Raw genomic sequence first — 21,862 nt, 5'->3', positions numbered from 1 at the left:
AACACTAGCATGGTCAGAGGTGGGTGTTATCAATAATATCTTTGTCATTATCTTGATCACAACCATTGGGTGTTATCACTAATATCTTTGTCATTATCTTGATCACAACCATTGGGTGTTATCAGTAATATCTTTGTCATTATCTTGATCACAACCATTCAACTACTCTGATCAGTTACTGGGTTTGCCTTTCCATCTACACTGCTATACACAATTAGCAGGGACGTTTCAACCTACCTGCAGACCACCTTTGAGCCATATTTATATCGAGTTCATAAACCGTTTTTTTTAGTAGAGTGGTATGTTTAGGGATTTGCATGGACAAGAATGGGTATGTATTGGAAAAAAATAAATTAATTTCTTATGTAATAATTTTTTATTGACAATTTCTTGTAAGTACATGAATGAAATAATTTTCCAACTTTTTAAAAAATTCCAGAGCCTTGGATGATGGCCTTCAGCAAGAGCCAGAACAGGAAGTACTGGTATAACACACACACCCGAGAATCAACCTTTGATTGCAAAAAAGATGTAATAGCACCGTTCAGGTAGGGCATGCTGAAAAGCAAATATTTAGCTTAGTTCAGTATTTGTATAAATCTTAGTTTATAAAATTTCTAAAGAATAAGCAAGAATATATATATATTTTTTAAATTGTCTTGTTCCTAGCTATACAAACCTCAGTCGTTTAAAATACGTACCGTTAGTATTTTTATAGAAATCTTTTTAATGAAATCACCATATATGATTTCTAGATTCCAAAAAAAAAAATTAAAATTTTTTTTTTCTAGCTTTACAAACCTGTCATTAAAATTTTTTTTTTTCCCTAGCTTTACAAACCAGTCATTTAAAATAGGGAAGGTGTTCAGCGGGCCTGGAAGGTCCCTTGAATTCCTCAACATGGTAGTTAGGGATAGCTGTTGAGTGCATGAGAGTAGTCTCGACCTCTCTCCTGTCTAAAATTCCTTTTGATCTTCGGCTTGCAACAGAGAGGGTTGATTAGGATGAGGTTTGTATAGTTTAGATACATACAAATTACCCTCCTGTTCCTAATTTTAGGAACGTGCACAAACCTTTCATCCTTCAAAATAGGGAGGGAGACTCTCTTATTGCATTTTTCTAGTCGTGTGTGGTAGTGAGAAAGATAACTCCAGCAACATATCAGCCCATTATAAGGATAAGTAGGCTGATAGGACCTAGGCAGTACTTGTTTGGGAACCTGCCACTTTGTCAGTAAGGAATTCTCCTCCCTGAAGGGAAGATACAGTCTGGAAACAAAAACTTGGCATATGATGACCAATGTGTTTGGCATTCAGTCTAATCTTGTTGAGGGGTTTTGGGAGAGAAGGTACTCAAAATTGAAGCCTTTCAAGATCAGTGTCAGATCTAGTGTTATAGTATGACTGCTATATTCCCAAGTGAAGGATGGAAAGAAGCATACGAGCCAGTCATTCTACTTTTCATATGACATAAAACATATTACCTTAGACAAGATACCTTCTTTTCTGTATTGGAGATTGGCTAGCTACACTACTACTGTGCTTAAGCAGCCTCCACAGTTCCAAAATCAAGTGTCGAAGGACTTAGGCAGTGAAGGTTTTTTTTGACACTCATTTGCCTAGCTTCATCACCTGGCCAATTGATATATTCTTTGGGAAGGTTGGCATGTGACCAATACCTTCAACTTTGCGAGCGTACCTTGACCCCCTCAAAGATCGAGGTGTATTCTCTTTGAATTGTCTCACAAACCAGAAAGTTGACACACAGACCCGAGGTGTCAAGTCCTCTTCAGTTAGCACTACAGAGCCAGTGTGGAACATTTATCTCCTCGCGATTACCACCAAATGTTCCCTGTAATAATGGGATGAAGAAGTCTTATGGGGTTGTGTGCTGATGGGTTCCAAGTTTTGGTCAAGAATCCGAGCACAATATTAAAGGAGACTTTCTTGCAACCCTCAGCCTCTTTTAGTAGGCAAGTTGTAGTCTCTCAAATGTATATCAGAGACTGTCCAACCCACCTACTCTCTTTCCTAATGTTGTGCCAGCAAAAAGACAATCTTAAGAGACATATCTGCTTGATGACCTCCTGAAATTATCATATGGAATACTCGTGAGAAACTTGAGAACAGATGTCACAGCCCACTCCACGGGTCTGAGGTCTCTGGGAGGGCAACTCTGTTTGAAGCTCCTCATGACTATAGACAACTCCCATGAAGTGACATTTATGCTCTCAAGCCGGAAATCTGTGCTCAAGGTTGAGCGGTAGTCTTTCACAACCACAACTTATAGGGCTTCTCTCGGCGAAGATAGATGTGGAACTCCACAATCTGAGTCAGAGATGCTCAGACTGGAGAAAAGCATCCCTTCTAATGACATCAATCAGAGAAGATGGCCCAGTTTCCTTGATGGAGAACTGCAGAGGTATCCAAACATCTGTAGTCGCTTGCAAAAATATGTGAAGTACAAGTAACTTTAAGGACAGATGGCACCTCTAAAGGTGAGGACGACAGAGAAGAGTATTTCACTTGGCTTTCTACATCTGGGTGTCGCCAGGGTAACCCTGAGACATGGCATGATTTACAGTTCATTTAGTTGACCAGCCGGAAAATCAAGCTGAACTGAGGGAAGGCATAGGCATGCATATGATTTGTTGGTCTGGAATAGGAGAACATACCCAGTGTGTGTCCTGTATAGTTGTGTAGCAAACAAATTAATTCCCATTGAGCCTCACTATGCAAGAATGTAGGGACAAGTCCGATCCTACAACCTGATCCTGGCGACTGAGCATATAACTCTTGCCCAAGATGTATCTGGGTAACAGATATATGACCCAGATGAGCATCTGCTTTGTCAATGTACAAAGAGGTGGAGAAACCATGCCTCCTTGCTGCTTATTGACATAGTCTATTATGGTTGTGTAATTGCTCCTCCATACTACCAAGTGCCTCTTCAGATGTTCTTGAAATTATTCCAGTGCTAGAAATGCTTCTCTTATTTCCAGAACTGATTTATAGAAGCTTTCTTCAGATGATGTCACCTGAGAACGGCTACATGAATGGAGGCACAGAGTCAAGCGAGAGACTCTTGGTAGGGATTTCTTCGTACTTTCACCAGGTAACATAAACCCATACCTTCTGCTAGCTTAGAAAATTCCAGGTCAACCTACCATCCTTCATGAGGAACAAATTTCTCCAGGGAAAGAAGGCTGAGAAGACTGCCAATATTAACATTGGAGTACGGTCTAAGACAGGCATGGTTGTGCTACCTCTGAGTTTGCTGATTTTTTAATGGAAACTCTTCCTGTTGCCATGTATCTGCATGCCCAGATACTTATACCTCTCAGTTTGTGACAAGGAGATCAGGTGATCTTGATCCTGTATCAACTCCCTTTTAAAGGAAGCCAGGCAGGATTAACCAATTGTCAAGATAAATCAAGAGATTTCGACTTCATAAGTTGAAGCCGACACCGGTGAACATTATGGGAGCAGTGCCGAGTTCAATACACAGGGGTTTGAACTGATACACTGATGCATTGCAAAAGATGCAGAGGTACTTCTGAGACGACTGATGAATGGGTACTGGTTAGTATGCATCCTTCTAATCCACTAAAAGCACAAGTTTCTTCTCAGATGGAAGTCAGCACAATTTGTAACATGTCCATCTTGAACCTGGTTACAGAGAAAATGATCTCCAGCTCCAATTGACTTTTCTACCAGGAAAAGTTGACTTGCGGAACCTCCGGAGATCAGTCTAATAACTTTGAGTGGATTCTTCACCACTTTCACTTCTGTTTCTAGGAGAAGAGATTTTGGAGTCCCATTTGTAGTTGCTGGAGAAGGTAATTACAGATTTCAGTGTCCCTTCCTCCTAACCTCTATTGCCCTTTCTGAACTAGCCAAGCTTGGCACAAAAAGGCAGAGAGCAGTGTCTGGATCTTTCTGAGAGGATAAAGTGAATACCTATATGCCAACCAGTGATCATTCAAACACCATGGAAGAAATCTCTATTGGAATCATCCATGAGGAACAAAGGTCTCCTTCCAATAAGGAAAGGGTGCCGAGAAGAAGAAGACTGCCAATGTTGAGGTAGAAATACTTCTTAGACACAGGTGGATGTGCAAACTCGGAGTTTACTGATGCCATGTCTAATCAGCATGCCCAGATACTTCAACCTCTGCTTGAGTGCGAGATTTGACTTTTCCCACCAAATCACAAATTACATGTTGCAGCAAAAGTTGAGCAGGTTATCACAATCCTGTAGCAACAGACTTTCGGAGGTGGTTGCAGGATCAACAATCGTCGTTATATTGAGATGTATCCCATGCTCATTAAAGCTAACACCAGTTTGAAGACCTGAAGAGTAGTACAGTCTAAGACACAGGGTTTTGAACTGATGTACCACTCCGTTGAAGATGGGGAGGTAATTAAGAGAGGACTGAAAGCACACCTCTTTTTCAGATGGAAGCCAATACAGTTCATACCATTTTCATTTTGAACCTGATTTGTTGAACAAACTGGTTAAAGGGAGAGATATTAGTGATTTGTCATCATCTCCAGTTGATTTGTCCACCAGGAAGAGTACTTGTAGAACTTTTGGAGGTCAGTCTCGGAAAACTAGGAGAGATTTTGAAGGAAACTCGGGAACTATTGGTGTGAAAGTGAGGCGAGGTTGAAGGACTTTTACCTAACTGCTCTTCGACATGTCACTGTCACTTCTACAATGGCATGATAGGCATCTCAATTATGGCTGCTGGAGACTTATACGTCCCCTTCCTCTTCCCTTGTTACCTCTACCGCTCTTCCTGAACCAGCCAAGCTTGGCGTGAAAAGGCGGCACACATTCTGAATCTTTCTTAAGGGAAATGTGACTGGAGGTCCTGGTTAGGCTTTGAGGATAGTCAGCACTTTCTTCAAAACCAATCCTGATGGATTAGTAGAGACTGTAGGTGGATGAGGAATTCAGGCTAGCTTTCCTTCATTCATCTACCCATAATGTGGCATTCCTCAACCCCTGCGTTGCCTTCTGTCTAACATACCAGGAGAATTGATACAACTGCATCCATACTCTTAAGAACCCAGTGGATTCATTGGTTGGTTTATTGGTGTATCGTGAAGGTCATCACCTTCCCATCAGAAGGAACCAACTTTCTGTATGTCCCCCAACATCTCTACATTTGACAAACCCTTACTGGTGGCAAAGTAGGTGACTGAACCACACCTTGGCTTGGTACACAATTTTTTTATTTCCAGAGTGAAAAGCCTTTCTCTGAGAGGCAATGTTGGATAATGTCCATGTGTAAAGCTGAAGCGATTCCAGTGAGCTGTGGAATAATTGGACGTGTGGTTGGACAAACCACATCAGGGAATGGATGCAATTCCCTCAGTCTCTCTATTAGAAGTAGGTGGTCTGGGTACTATTCTTCTTGGGGCCATTTCCTGCTATTAGTGTCATATTGAGGTTCGTAGTGGACGGGACTTGGTTCAAGACACTTTATTAGGAAGAACAGTGTTTAAGCATAGACATCGATGCCGTCCCAGGGGTGGTGCTGGAAGGCATCCACTGACACCATTGAACAGTATACACGAAACTTCAAAAGTGGCGAATATGTCAATTTTCAACGAACCCCTCAATGTCAGGATTTCGTTCGCTACTCGAGAATGCGTGGCAGTGTAAGAAAAGGGAGAGCTATCTTTTGAAAGAGTACCAGTCTGTCCCTAGATGAGAAGACTTCCTATGACTGTCAATGTTCATACCTATAAAGACTAATCATTGGTTGGGCACTAGGATCAATGTCTTTCGATTCTCCACGATCCCCAGATCGTGACAGAATGAAAGAACTTTGTCTCAGTGGAGGAGATCGCCTTCCGAGTTAGCTAGACAACAAATGCCGTTGGCGCGAGTGCAAGCAGTAGAATAAAAACTGATGAAAACTTGTGGAGCTGCAATACAGAGAAGTCTGTTAGCTCTGTTAAACCGGAGGTACCTCCTGAAGTAAAGATGGATAGGGATCTGGATGTACACGTCCTTTAGGTTGATCGTCATCATCAAGTCTAATGGCATGATCACTTGGCTGACATACCTGGAGTCTCAATGTCAAACGAGGTTTATAGAACAAACTTGTTCAGGGCTGAGGTCTTGACTGTCTAGTCTCTAGACACTTTCTCTACAAGAAAGAGTATACTGAAGAAGGCTGGGGAGCCATCTTAAACCTCTTGGGGAGTGTTCTCCAGCATGGCCTGGAATTCTGCATGAAGGGCCAAGTCCTTCGTCAATCTCCGGTGATAGGATGATGATGTTGGTGGTCAAATCGGAGGCTGGGGAGAGTTGATGAACAGGAGGCAGTACCTGGATTGAAGGATATCTACAGTTCCGCCCTGTGATACTGCCATCTCATCCATTGGGATTGTAGACCTTCTCCCACAAGTGGACTCAATAGGACAACTGCCACCCCTAGCACAAATCGTGGCCTTTTTTCCCCTCCCGCATCAGTTGCACCCTTGCCCGTCTGATCTGAAAGGGCTGCTGCTACTCTGTTGCCCCGCTTGAAGTTGAAAAGGGGTGGACAAGGGTCTTTTCTAGGTGCAGACTTGTGTGCCTGATTAGAAGAAGGCGATGGTCTTGAGCGGCTAGAAGTGGAGGCAGACTGTGGTAGAGGGAAGGACACTGATCGGTGCAAAAGCAAGTCTTCTCTCACCTCTACCTCCTCTGTCAGGAACAGAAAATGCCTCTTCACTGATGCATTGATTAAGGATCTTTAGCCAGCCAATCTACTTTTGTAACTCGCAGGCTACGGCATCACACCTCTTCAATACTGCTCACTGGTTGGCAGACAGATTGGTAAATAGCGCCTTGTCCCCTGTCAAAACGATGTTCTTGAATGCCTTCCTCTTGTCAGGATCTGCCAAGTGTTCATTGTCAGCCAAAAAAAACCCACTGTACTGGACCAGTGGTTGATTCATGAAGAGGCATGAAGGGTGGCCATTGCAGTGTTCTGGGTGAGAAAAGGCTGGAGGAATCAATCTACAGGACTAACCTGCCCATAAAAAATCCTTCCTCGCTGAGCCCTGCACTTTTTCTTATGACAGGCATCCTCTACTCGCAGCAAATGGAGGAAATTTCTGACCTCAGCATTGCCTTCTTACCTCTACCACCTCTACTGACATGGTTGAATTGGGGTTAAAAAAAAAAAGGGGGAACATTGACCCGTCTTCTCTGCAAGGTACAGAAACTAGAACAGCAGATCGAGGTCTTGATGCCACTCTCTGCTTCTTCAATGTCAACTTAACTGTTTACTTAAAGCAGGTTGACGTTTAAGGGACTGTTCCCCTGCAAGTCACTGCTCTTTGAATCAGGGAGTCATTGGTTCTTTCGGTTATGCTATGACTTAGTCACGTCATCTATAGCAGACTGTTTTCAACATTTGGAGGTGCTGTGTAAGAGGTCGAAAGTGTCTCAACTCGAAGGTCCCTCTAATACACAGTCAATGTTTTGCATGTTGATACAATGGTTCACGAACAGGGGACAATATTTCTTGGGTATTTATGTCATATTGGATTCCCTGTTCTAGCCTTTCACAGGAAATTTTTCACTAAAATAAAACTGATAACTATAAAAATTTCATATATATATCTGCAATACCTTCACAGTCAATATTATACAAAGAATATTTAATGAACTATAAAAATTTCATAAGATATATCTGCAATACCTTAGTAAATTTGTCACAGTCAATATCATACCAAAGAATATTTAATGTACTAATGATGCAACCTAGGGTAAAAGTTGCTTTACATTGGTTAGTATTAATGAAACAAATTTATAGCAGCAGGAAAAATTAGCTTTTAAGAATTTATTACCAACTCTAGTGATAAACTTATTGTTAGGTTAAAACAATATTAAACTTGTGTGTGTAAGAAATAGAAAATTTTGTTAACTGTTTAACCTTTTGATTTAAAGGATATAATTTTGGGGGCATTATGGTGTGCATCATAATTCTAATGTGTAATGCCTGGAATATGTTTAAAAATACTGTACAGTTCTTAAGTATTATTTATATAAAATTTACCTTGTTTTTTTTTCCGCAGAACATCCTATAACTCTGGCTTAATATGGTGGTGGGAAAACGGCGTGCAAGTTTTGGAGCATGACGCACAGGGGAAAAACAAATTGCATCGTGCAGACATACTCACTCTCCTTAATAAAATTCGCTAGAATTGATTGGAAACACTTAATTTTATATTTATGCCAATTTTATGTTTTAGGAAGATTTTGCATTTACATAAATGTTTTTGCAAGAAAGAATGAAAAATATTTATATCGAGATATAATGTACACACATCATATTGATGAATTTGATCTTTTTCTTTTGTAGATTACACAATCTTAAAAATCATAAATTTGTGTATTTTTACCGGGAAGAAATTTTTTATGCTTGTGTATAACATAAACAGTATCTTCTTGTTATTAAAGTGATTTTTCTACATGCCATTTTTCTGTTCCTTTTTACTATATTTCTATTTTCAATTGATATATTGATATTGAATTTTAATGGAATTAAGCAGGAACAATAATAATGTATGTATCGATATCTATAACACCAAGGTGAGAAGTTAAATTTATTAAAATTAGTTAAAAGCTTTTGTGAAACGAGGTGAACCTTAGAATGTTGATAATTGCTATTGGTAATGATTTGTTTCTTTAGCTAAATTATTATTTCAATGTGCTAATATTTCCTGTGGGTGCTAACGCTTACAGATTCCTTGCACAACCCGCTGCAGACAATGCTCAAGTCTCTTTACTGCAGCTTGTTAACCCCCAGATTAATTGCTTTTTACATATTAATTTTTGCATTTCCTGAAGTTTTTTCCATCCTCGCTGATAAACTTTAGCTTTACTTTGCTCCTGTTTTCAGTTTGCATTTAAAATCAAATACTTTGGGCATGTATTATTAGCGTTTTGAAATATAAATATCTTGTTAAAAAATATGACTCGGGGATGTTTCGTTGAACCACTTGGTAAATATGAAAAAATATTATTCCTGTGTCTTGTTGAACTAATCTACAGTAAATATGTGACTTGGTTGTTTAAAAAATAGTCAATGTAAATAAATATCAATAAGAATTATGATGCACACACCTTTATATACAGATGCAGTTTTACATACACTTAAATGAGATAGTGGTGTCATGAAAATATTTTGCTGTACAGTAAATTATTAAATAATTTGACATGGTGGTCTTGTAAATAAATGGAAATAATGTGACTAGTGTGTTTTGTTAAAATACATCATATTAAATTTTCATTATACAGCAATTCTTCGGCTATTGTGGGTGTTCTTGGAACCCTGCGATAGCCGACAAATCACTAAGCAGATACAAGAAATCTCTGGTATATTTTTTTTTCACTATTATAATTTTTCTTGTTTTTATCATCTTTACAAATTTCAGCTTTTTATAACCACTCCCAACTTCTCAAATTTAAGGTAAATTGTATTTTTTCTAACCATGCAAACCTGAATCCTTCAATTGGGGATATTACTTTGGCGCAAACTGGAATCGGTCTTTTAAATGGGTAACAAGCATTTATCTAGTGAGAGCAGGAGCATCTCATCTTGATTATCGACCAACGATTCCCAGTTGGAGGGAATGGATAAGGTCTCAAACCTGGGATTATATGCCAGTGGATTTAGAGTCTTGACCACGAACTCTGGCACAAACCGTGCAACTTGCCCAATCTTTTCCCCATGGCTAGGACTAAAAAGAAGACAGTCTCGAGTGTTGGCTCACTTATCTGACGACCTCCTCAAGGGCTCACACAGGGTGTGCGTAAGAGCCCAGATTACATGGGTCTTAATCTACTAGCATGCCCAGGTACTTCAACCTCTGTTTGTGAATGAGATTAGACTTCTCCCATTTTACCTAAATCCCCAGATTGTGGCTAAATGCAAGAAGCCAATCCTGATCCTGAAGCAATTGCCTCTACGACAAGGCCAGGATTAACCAATTGTCAGGATACTAGTACAGCAGGAAACGTATACCTCGCGAGTGTTCCAAACAGGGTTGAGTAAACACTTTGGGAGCTATACACAGTTCAAATCAGTCTTGAACCGATACACCGTACAGTAGATGGAGAAGCGGAGGTACTTTCTAGACGTCTGACGAACAGGCATTGGGAAGTACTCGTCCTTCAGATCTACCGAAAGCACGATGTCTCCTCTCTGACTGCTGACTGCACGGTTTCCATCTTAAATTCTGTTTTATGCACAACTTGTTCAGCACAGAGGTGTCGATGAATGGTCTCAAGGCCCTGTTGCCGCCTCCACTAGGAAAAGAAAACAAGAAGCCTGAAGATCCATCTTTAACGAATTTACGCACGTTCTTTATCACCACTTCCACCTCCAGCTAAAAGGCCAGGGCTTTTGATGATGCTGGGAGATCTGATGGGATCTCAATCAGAACTGGAGATAGGGGAGGCCAGTGGTTCCAAAAGGGAAGCAAGTCACCGTCCCAAAGTATACTACATTCCAAGACTGCCACGTTGCCTGGTGGTGACAGACCACCCCTTATTCTTGGTAGTGTGAGAGGGGTATGCCTGTCTCAGCACCTCCTTCTTCAAACCACCACCCTTCTTAGAAGGACCTGGTTGCGATTTAAAAGGCTGTGCATACGCAGGCTTTTTCCAATAAGAGGTTACAGGATGGAATCTCAGAACCTCAATCCTACAGGACCGACCAAAGCCAAGGGTTTCGCCTCTTCAAAACCCAATCACCCCACAGGTTTTTTGTCTTGTGAACTAGGAAGGCAACAGCCTTCCCTCCTGACAGCACAAGGCTCTTTTACTTCTCCAAAGCCTCCGGAGTTGCTAACCTCGTCGACTCTCAAAGTGCGTCACTACATCCTACCCACTGGTCAAGCTAGGACACAGTATGGAAAGAGGCCAAGACCAAAGCCTCCATGGGTGCCTATTCAGAGGCTGAGAAGAACATGACTTCTGCTCAGTCTCGCCAGCGCAAAACTGCAGATTGGTACTCTCGAGCATGTAGAATCTCCGTTGCCTTGAGAATGAGGGAGGCAAGATCTTGTTTGACCGGCCCGAACTGGTCTGTTCCGACCAGTTACTGGAGCAGCCAAAGCTACCCAGCCGGTACCAACTACAGTACTGTACATAGATAGCAGGGAAGATCATGATAGCCAGTGACTCGGCCGGGGGCCTGTAGCAGAAGGTCATTGCAGGCACTGCCTTTCTTATGCAAAAGAATGTTCTTAAAAACTTCCATGGCTTCATCAATTGCATGTTGGTCCCAATCTTCAGCCATTATCTGGAGTTCTTTTGCTGTTTTTGCCAGAGTTGAGAAGCGTTCTAGTGTTGGGCCAACTTCCTCTCCTTCCCCAGGGTCTTCATCCACTTCTTCATCCTCGCTTGCGGATATTGACATCTCCATCAGATCTTTATCCATTAACAGATCCGAGCGAGGGGCTTAATCAGGTCATTTACATCATCGATTGTTATATCTGTAAAGTCATCCTATCCAAGCAATTTTGCCAGACTTACTGCCTTATCTACCTCAGTGGTGGATTTCAACAGGAGAGAATTCTTTATAGTTCTTGACCACTTCTAGCCACAATTTCTTCCACCAAGCAACGAGTGTTTCTTCTTTATCTCTCTTGAAGCCTTTTGATACTTTGGAGACATGCTGCAATGGTGAAATCATGACAGTAATCCTTCAACGAGAAGTCAACATTCGCATCCATAGACTCCACCAGATTTTGCAGAGTTTAGAGTATAACATTCCTTGAATGCATGAATAACGCCTTGATCCATGGGCTGATTCATCGATGTCCTGTTCGGCATTAAGAATTCTATCTGTAAGCCCTCGTAATACAGGTCAATCGTGTGGCCTCCAGTATTGTCCATTAGAAGATGCACTTTAGAATCTAGGCATTTTTTTAACAAAATAAGCCTTAATTTCTGGGATGGAGAGCTGGTGTAACTAATCTGATATCAGTGCTTTCGCTATCCATGCCTTTTGGGTGTGCACCCAAATGCACAGGCAGCAGAGCTTCATTTTTGCTTTTGAGGGCTCTTGGGTTTTTGGACTTTGACCTGGCTTTATCATAAACCTTGCAGCATTTCCACATAAGTGCGAGGCGATCTTTGTTGGCCCTAAATCCAGAGGCTCTGGCTTCTTCCTTCACAATGAAAGTCTGTGATGGAATAAGTTTCCAAAAGAGGCCAGTTTCACCCATATTGAAATCTTATTCATGTAAAAACCCCCTTCTTTGATCATGCTCTGGAATGTCTCCTTCACGTACTTGTCAGCCTCTGTTATGTCAGCAGAGGCAGCTTCGTACAGGGACACGCTCTAAAGATTGAACATCTTGAAATTTATCAAACCATTCCTTGCTGACATTAAATTTCACAGGTTTAGTGAGAAGATACTGTAGATGATCCCGAATCTGGGTCATCATCACCACCATCCATAAGTTACCGTAGAGCTGCCTGGCCTTCTCCCAAATGGTGCTGGTATCCAGTGCCAGGTTCTTCCTACAGTCCCTTATCCAAAGGGTTAATGCAGACTCCATGCTTACAATGGCCTCATTGTGAGAAGTTCCCACCCTTTTTGTTGTCTTGTAAATTGACATTTGCCATCATCCTTGTATTCTTTTCTCCCTTCTTGCAGTAGTAAACAAGTAGATTTGTTGATGCCATAATGGTGGCCTACTTTTGCATAGCTTCTCATTTTCTTAGGCATGTCAAGGAGTTTCATCTTCTCTGCTCTAGTAAGCATCCTTCTCCAGTGCTCAAGTTCACTGCCAAAAGCCTTGGAAGGTGCAGAACATTTAGCGGACATCTTAGCCATAAAGGCCAAGAAAAAGTCAAAACACAGACAAGGATGTAAATCGATGTCTCATACATATGCTTAGAAGCAAACTAGTCAGTGTGAGATACTGAATGCTGCAGTTTGCTTAAGAATGAGCATGTGGCCTGGTAGCCAATCAGCAGCCAGGATACAGATCGGAGTGCTCCGATTGGTCACGTTTCCTCTACTGCCCAATAGTGTGCCTTTTACAAAATCATCTGGGAAAGTTAGGCTATTTTCCTCACACTTTCAGAAGTTAATTTTCCATACACTTTCATGATTCTTTGTCACCTATGGCAAGCACTTTCTTCTTTCTGAAAAACTAAAACTTTAAGGTGCACAGTACGTTACTTTCTTGCTACTAACCAAGCTGAATTTCTGTTTATTCCTATGCAGATACAAACTTCTCTGTCATTTAAATGGGTTTACTCCTATGTCGATTTTCAACGACCAGACAAAAAGGAAACCTGGTTCAACTTGAAACTATTATAGGTTACTCAACAACTCCACTGGTGGGCAGTATTACGTACTGATGTGATGTAATCCCCATTCTAATCCTAGTCCTCCTACTGTCAAGAGGTTGCCCCTTTTCTCCTGCTCTACGATCACGACCACACTCCACACTGGATTATACTTACAAGTGCATTTGTTTTTCTCTTGTGCTTGATGCGTAGTTTTGCCAGTGTCATGTGGATTTATCCTGGCCATCATGGTCACCCCTGTGACACCTTCAGAAGTCACGCTGAGGTCGATCCACATCCTCTCTACCTCTGTGGTAAATAAAATTCTGTAGAATCGCCATGGGAGTATTTTGGGGAGTGGTCGTCCTCGCAGTGGAAGAAATATTGTTCCAGTCACAAGAAATGAGACAAGGTATCGTTCACCTTCCTCAACTGGTGACAGTAAGAAATAATAGGTCTTTTCTTCAGCAACTGATATTCCCCACTCTGCTCCTGTTTCCTGAACACTCAGGGACTCTGCTCACAGAGGATGACCGCCATGATTTACTTTTGGTTATTGATAATTTGTGAATGTGTTATCGACCCATGGGCCGAGTGGTCACGAGTCAAATTCTAGAGACTGCTCCCCTGGCTATGGCCACTGCATTCACTGTACCCAGTGTCCTTGGTACCAGATTATTCCGATTTGCACATACAGCATCTCCTTCACGCCCCCCTAGCATGTTGCATGGTGAGCCCATTATGACAGAGTTTACGCAAGACGACTTTTCATTTCTGTAAAAATGTCAAGTCTCCTTTCTCTCCCATGCTTGAGCGACACACACTCGAGTTGAGACTGCCATCTACCCAGGTACTGAGGCAGTACTGTTGGAAAACTTCTCCCACTTGTTCTTACCAGCTTGGCTTGCCTTGAAGGCAGGCTCAGGGGTCCTCAGCATTGATCTCCTCCCAGAAGTTCCCTATCACTTTGGTTGACATTCGGACTGCATCAGTGGTGTCCACAACAACGACTTCGGTTAGACCGAACTGTCAAAGTACTATACCGTTGCTTCTTTCTAAACAAGCTATTTGGAGAGTCCTTACTTCTCATTACATAGTCTGTAAGCGCAGCCATTCCTGTGTGCGCTGTCACCAAACGTGCCACCATTCAATTGCAAGTGTATCCCTACACAATGTCTATGAAGCCATTTTATACCACAAAGATTAACACCTTGACCATGATATTACTGCCCAACCACATAAAACTAGTGGAACTTCTGCATGGCTATGTTCCTTCATCAACTCAGAAGGACTATCAGGTAGCTTCTACTTATACGACTCAATTACATCGTTTGGATCCAAAGTTTCCAACAACCATTCATCATAACAATGAAAAATCTGCTATCTGTTATTTTATAGCAATATGAGCAAACAAGTACCTTGCCTTATGTTCATACTGCTTCAGAGCTTACACATTCTATGAAACCCCAAAGGCTTTCCTTTTTAGATAATTCTTCTTTTCAGGTTCAGGATAAGAAAAAGGCACCAGAGCCTTTACCTTTTTTCCTCAAATGGTATCCCCATCCACTTCCTATGAAGTTTCAGCTAAACACCGTAGACACGGTCCTCGTAGGAGGTGCTCTTACTGGCCTTCCACGGATAGATCATACTCGTCTCACAGGTCGAGCTCATGAACAGTTCCCAGTTACTCCCTCACAGACTGTTAGAAGTACAGTTCCTTATCCTAGGAGTGAATAAAATTTATCCCAATCTTTCTCTGCCCCGCTTCTTTCTATTCCTTCAATGTTGCTAAAGAGAGTAAGGATATTTGAAGAAGAGTAAAATCTTCCAGGGCTACTCTTAAAGTGGAACTGTCCATTATCCCTAAATAAAAACATAAATCAGGAAAAAATAACATGATTACAATTGACAACTCTCTGGACCCTGTTGCGCATGCTGGACTCAGCTCTGTTGTTGTGGCCCCCTCAAAGTACTGAAGTCTGGGTCGGAAGCAACAATTCCTGCAAAAATTCCTGAAAATTATGGGTCTCATCCACCACTTGGATGGCTTAGGTGGGCCTCCTCGTGCACAGATATTCAACAACACTGTGTCACTAACACGTTCTTCCCGCAATCACATAATACGAAACATAGGTTTGATGTGGCACTCTCAAACCGAACCTGTGATCTCAGTACCTGAAAGCTCTAAAATTGAGACGATCCTAAAAATTACAACTTTTGCGTTGTCAAAGACCGCAGAAACTCACAATACAGTTTTACCTGTACTAATAAATCTGCGATGTACTGAGAATGCGATAGGTGAACCACGATATGGCGGGGGGATTACTGTACTGTACTATTTGAAAATGCCAAAATGGTTAGTACTGTATATGTAGTGTCAAAAACTACCTACTGTAAGAAAATGCATCTGTATCTGTACCCTTTAGACACTACCTGTCTATCACACTCATATCAAGGCATCATTTTGTGTCTTTCCATGAAGGCTAAATAAGTAACTAATAATACTGTAGTGGCAAAACTCAAGTCCCTAATGTTGTCATGTGGGAAGAAAAACAAGCATGACTAGTATATTTCCCCAATAACGGATTTTGAGCTAAGCGAAAAATCTATTTTCGGGTGAGATGGCCATGTCGTCCTGATGGAAGGTTCCTTCAGTAGCTTCCTTTGGATATATATAACTACTAAAATATTCCCAGTGAATTAAACTAAAGGTTTTCACAGAATTTTAACTTCTGGAGCGAGTATTCTAAAGGTTATCCCTTTAGAATATTGTATATCAACAGGGGACGCATGCATTAACACGTCACATGGCCATCTGCACCCCACCTAGCGTTTACACTTCGAGGGGGAGATGTGGCGAGGGAATGTGGGAGGTAACTGAGGTGCCGTTCCAAAGTTACTCTCCCTTCGTCACTGTTACGATACTCGCAACGTAAACAAACCGGTGCCATACTTGCGTGACGTCACGTCCGCTCGCTTCATTCCGTTCTCAGAAGTGATAACACCCTTTGGTTTGTTCTCCTTTATCGCTGTTTTTTGTGTGCATCCTTCCATCAGGACGACATGGCTTGAGCCCAAAAATAGAAATATTTGAATCAACACTAACCATGATTAGCTTCTTTGTAATACATATCAGAACAAATTTTACCTGTATTGTTTCAGCACTTGGCTAAGATGCACACGTACCATATATAAAACGTAGGATAGTGATGTTTGTCAAATCTATTAAGTCTGGCAACTGTCTCCACTTTCTAGTCTTATAATTTACCAGTTTCCCATTTCCTCTCTTCCATCTTGCTGTCCAACTGCTTTCAACTTTTAGTTCATAGTTCGATGGCAGGGTTTTCCTTATCTGCGCTGTATGGTCTGCTAAGCCATGTCTCAAATTCTGTAAATCAAAATCAAACAAGATTTAAATTAGTAAAAAGTACAAAAAACAAGATATGAAGACATTACTTAACAGCATAAAATCAAGATATAAAGACATTACTTAACAGCATAAAATCAAGATATAAAGACATTACTTAACAGCATAAAATCAAGATATAAAGACATTACTTAACAGCATAAAATCAAGATATAAAGACATTACTTAACAACATAAAATCAAGATATAAAGACATTACTTAACAACATAAAATCAAGATATAAAGACATTACTTAACAACATAAATTGTATGACTTCTAGGCGATATGCAAAAAACACTCGTTTGCAGCAGAAATAATTACACACTTAACAATCTGTGACTGTACTGATAGGAAGGAAGTAAAGATGCAAAACTATTTATAGCATCTTTATGTCTTATAAAAGCTTTCTTGGATAACTTTGCTAGGATACAAATTATCTTTTGTATATCGAGTGAATATATGTGTTCACTCCTCCAAAAGGAAAATGCCGTGTAAGATTTGTGGTCGTCATTACTACTAATGACTTCTGCTTATAAATTCAAAGATTTGACTGTCGGTAACAAAAAGAGAATAAAGGGATTTTGACGAAGGAAAAATCTATTTCTGGGCTCCGACCCGTGTCGCCCAGTGAAATGCTCCTATAGCACCATTTCTAAGGTATATAACTGCTATATATTACCAGAGAAAAAATTGCATGGGAATGCCAGGTTGAACCCAGCTCGCTCGCCTTTATAAGGTGTCGATATAATACTGGGGAGCGATAAATCACAACCAGAGGCCTCGCACCATTTAGATGTCTCCTGTCAAAATCCCCGAACAGCGAGGCGCCGTTCAACCTCGTACTACTACTAACCAACCCACGCCAGTGACGTCACTCCTTTTATAGCACGCAGTGTGTTAACAATACTGTGTTGTGTGTAAATTTCGCTGTTTTTCTCTGGATTTACCTCAAGATGTCCGACTCCACTGTCACTACATCTAAGTTAAGTACCAGAGCTATGAGTTTTGAGATTTTGGAGGGGGCCTTGTCCGTTTTTGTTTATATTATTCAGTAACGAGGAATGTTTTAACAACGGTAAGACATTTGAAATGGTGCCTAGGTGGAGTTATACAAAAAAAAATTTTTTCTTTGATAATATCATTCCGTTTTGATAAGATTATAACAGTAAGGTATCCCAAATATATACAAAAGCAAATTATAATTACAGGAAATGCGCTCTTTAGTCATGCAAAAATATCTGAATCATGAAGAACACCCCAAGTTAAATTTATTATTATTATTATTATTATCATCATCATCATCAACTGCTAAGCTACAACCCTTTTTGGAAAAGCAGGATGCTATCAGCCCACAGGGGCTCCAACAGGGAAAATAGCCCAGTGAGGAAATGAAACAAGGAAGAAAAAATATTTCAAGAACAGTAACATGAAAATAAATACCTCCTATAAAATCGATAAAAACTATAGCTAAACAAGAGGAAGAGAAATAAGATAGAATTGTGTGCCCGAGTGTACCCTCAAACAAGAGAACTCCAACCCAAGATCAATGCTAAAGCAGCAGAATAAATGTATTATTCAGTCAGCACCAAGGTCTTTACACTGAATGAAGCAGCCATAAATACTTGGAATTTGATGGAGGAGATAAAAGATGTTTTTCAAACCCTGTAGGCAAAAAAGGGACCTCTACGATAACTCTAGTATTCAGTTAATAACAATGATATACACTAGATCTTAAACTACTGAATATATAATAAAGGAACCCTTGGCCCAATATCCTCCTTAAAGTTCTGCTATACATGATTTTAAGAAAACTACAGCCGTATAAAGGTACTTATTTTGAAAATAGGAAACACTATCTTCAACACTTGGAAACATGGTACCTTTGTAATTTACTGATTTCTTTGATTCTTACACATTACATACTGTTGTCTACAACTGACACATACAAAGTCTTTCCATTATTCTTATTGCAACACGGAAATTTGTAAACTTCCCTTAAAGAAACATCATGGAGGCTCAATAGGCTTCCATCGGCTGATTTCCATAACCGATCTATGTTTTTACTTTGCTAAATGAAATATACAAGACTGAAACCAACGCTCTAATCTATTTTCTCCTTCACAACTTTTAGAAAGAAATTTATTGTTCATTTATGATGACAAAAAGTAAATTTGCAATTTTTGGCATAAAACTTGTATCAGATGTAACTAATTCTTATATCATCTTAACCAACATTGTATAAGCAAGAAAACTTTACATTTTGTGCACATTGGCTTAGCATTTTACTTACATATACCACAACTCCGTGGCCTATTACTATGTCGGGCCCAATTCCATCAGAATGTATAAGATCTGCAAATTTAGTTAAGCTTCAAGGTCTTTCATACGGCTTCAAAAGAATGCCAACAATTTCCTTCTAAAACTAAAGATGAATTACTTTGTTGATTTTTCTAAATATGAATTACTTTGTTGATTTTTCTAAATATAAGCCAACCATTTGCAATACAAGTACTGTACAGTATTTAGAATGTATTTGAAAAGGGGATATTACCACACTCACGTGCGGAACGATACCCTGTTTTTCCCCGCAACTGGTCAAACAGTTTGTACTCTTGAATAATTACAAATCATGAAGTAACTATTACGACTTTTTGTTTGGAATATCAATTTAACCTTCTGACCGCTGGTAAATCATTATCGGCGTTATTTGTTGCAACTCTTACATCGCTTAAATCATTTCACTGTCTTATTGGAGAAGGATGCTACTGACAGGTACAATACATGAACATACGCTACTCGGGTCTAGCGAAGTCAGGCAGGGCAGCCGATCAGGACTACGGTCTACCCCAAAGCCAAAAGCAAATCCTTCCAAAGAAGGCAACCGTGCTTACCCCATACAAAAATGGGAAAAAGGCGCATTAACAGAATATTGCGAGCGTTTCCCTCAACTTCTGCAAATCCTCTCTTTTTTTTCTTATGTCAAAGAAACAAATATTCTTAACTATCCTTTCTAATTTACATTTAATTCTCAAAATGGCTCCATAAGGTGAATAGTAAACTGCTCCTCACCGGGTCAGTTCCCCTCGTCAACATTTGAACAAGTGGTTCACCAACTGAAAGAACATCTATATGAGCGGAATCTCTTCCTTTATATAATTTGAGATGAACCGTAAGTCCCTCAGGAGAGCACACGCACCAAAACTTATACCCAAACCATACATGCTTTCCCCTAATAAACAGTTTCAAATCATGGTGGCCATATTACGGTTCTATAGCTTCATCAATGGGCGTGAAAATGGGTACCTCGGGAGAGCCACCATGAAGATGGGCATATTGGGAGAGCCACCATGAAGATGGGCATATTGGGAGAGCCACCATGAAAATGGGCATATTGGGAGAGCCACCATGAAGATGGGCATATTGGGAGAGCCACCATGAAGATGGGCACATCAGGAGAGCCACGAAGATGATGGGCACATCAGGAGAGCCACCATGAAAATGGGCACATCAGGAGAGCCACCGTGAAAACGGGCACATCAGGAGTGCCACCATGAAAACGGGCATATCAGGAGAACCACCATGAGAAGGAGAGCCATCAAGATGATGGGAACGTCAGGAGAGCCACCATGAAAATGGGCACATCAGGAGAGCCACCGATGGGCATGAAAATAGGCATACCAGTAATGAAATCCAATCAAATTTAGGCTAGGGTAGATAAGGTACGGTAGAAAAAAATATATATACTTAAGCTATTTAGCTAAGGCTATACTTGGTCATGTAAGTATATCTATAGTCAATTCTTTTTAAATGAGGCAGATTTGCACCGACTTGCAGGGGTACCCTTTTAGCTCGGAAAAGTTTCCTAATCGCCGATAGGTTGGACAAAATAATTCTAACCAAGCAGATAGCAGGAAACTTCTCCGAACTAAATGGGCACCACTGAGAGTTAGTGCAAATGCGCCTCATTAAAAAAAATAGAGTATAAGTAATAATATCCTATATCATTTAGGCAAGCCTACGTTAGGTTAGGCAAGGAAATTTAGGAATTTTTAAGGTACTTTGGTAATTGTCAAGTTAGGTTATTTATGGTTATTTATATCTTCCAGTAAGTGTATACTGCATTAAAATTACTAAATATACTTTAATTAAAATTACTAAATATACTTTAAGGCCCCAGGTAAACTGACAAATGAAAATCAAAGCAATTGGCCTACCTACTGCACGTGGCTCCATAATGTTCCTCTAGACTCGCATACATATTCAATCATCACTGATTCGAAGCTTCTCTTTTAATTACTCTTTTAATATGTACCAGAAAATTGTAATTTGACTAACCAAAAGAAATGAGAAATTGAGAAAATTCCTGTTATCCTGCACAGGTTTCGCCGTTTGTAAAATGAACACTACAGTGACTACAGGAGACAGAGGAGTAACTATAACAGAAAACGGAAACTTCAAGACAGGGTTGCCAGGATTTGTAAATTAGATAAGGCCAACTTTTAATTAAAGGCAGCTTTAAAAGGCCAACCCATTAGTAGAAAAAGACCAACTATATAGTATTTAAGGTCCGCCTTTTTTCATATATTACTAAAGGTCAACCAATTTAAAAAAAAAAAAAAAAAAAGGGAAAAATTTAAGTTTTTTTGGCCTGAAAAAAGCCAACCTGGCAACTCTGCAAGTTCAAGTTTTTCTGTAGTATACAAGAAATAAATTAAAGAAGAATAATTTTATGACAACACATTTGCTTCAGTGATTGATTGATTGATAGATTGATTTGAAGTTCTCTGTCATCAGTGGCATGATATTTCTTTTAGAGAAAGAACCAATGTTAAAAATAAACACTGTAAATATATGTAATGGGAGAATTTAAACTGATTTTTGTGAAAATGAGGAGGAAGATTTGATACATTTTTTTTTTATTTTTTTGCCAATATAGAAAAGAAAGGAATTAAATAATTAAAGAGCTACAACAACCATACGAGGAAGACCGAAAGAAAATAGTAAGATTATTTTTATTGATTGATTGATTTGAAGTTCTCTGGCATGATATTTCTTTAGAGAAATAACCAATGTTAAAACTAAACACTGTAAATAGATATAATGGGAGAATTTAAACTGATATTTGTGAAAACGA

At 40.0% G+C, this 21,862-nt stretch overlaps 1 protein-coding gene, 1 long non-coding RNA gene and 1 pseudogene across 2 annotated transcripts in view; 2 read left to right on the top strand and 1 right to left on the bottom strand.

Moving 5' to 3' along the window:
* Nucleotides 1–9,225, top strand: part of LOC137650167 (cap-specific mRNA (nucleoside-2'-O-)-methyltransferase 1-like) — a 98,166-nt gene extending 88,941 nt beyond the window's left edge. The window contains exons 16-17 of the mRNA XM_068383333.1: nt 440–548; nt 8,085–9,225. Coding sequence (XP_068239434.1) covers nt 440–548; nt 8,085–8,211 — 236 coding nt within the window. The 3' untranslated portion in view covers nt 8,212–9,225. The remainder of the gene's footprint in view (nt 1–439; nt 549–8,084) is intronic.
* On the bottom strand, nt 358–16,712 carry LOC137650168 (uncharacterized). The gene is made up of 2 exons (XR_011045938.1): nt 16,507–16,712; nt 358–558 (listed from the first exon to the last, which is right to left on the bottom strand). It is a non-coding gene; the product is annotated as an uncharacterized lncRNA (long non-coding RNA).
* A 3,642-nt stretch (nt 16,713–20,354) lies between these two features.
* LOC137649464 (moesin/ezrin/radixin homolog 1-like) overlaps nt 20,355–21,862 on the top strand; it is a 27,547-nt pseudogene continuing 26,039 nt past the window's right edge.

The sequence above is a fragment of the Palaemon carinicauda genome, chromosome 11 (assembly GCF_036898095.1).
Source record: "Palaemon carinicauda isolate YSFRI2023 chromosome 11, ASM3689809v2, whole genome shotgun sequence".
Classification (NCBI taxonomy): domain Eukaryota; kingdom Metazoa; phylum Arthropoda; class Malacostraca; order Decapoda; family Palaemonidae; genus Palaemon; species Palaemon carinicauda.
Note: the sequence above shows the minus strand (reverse complement) of the source record. Positions and strands in the feature narration are given on the sequence as shown.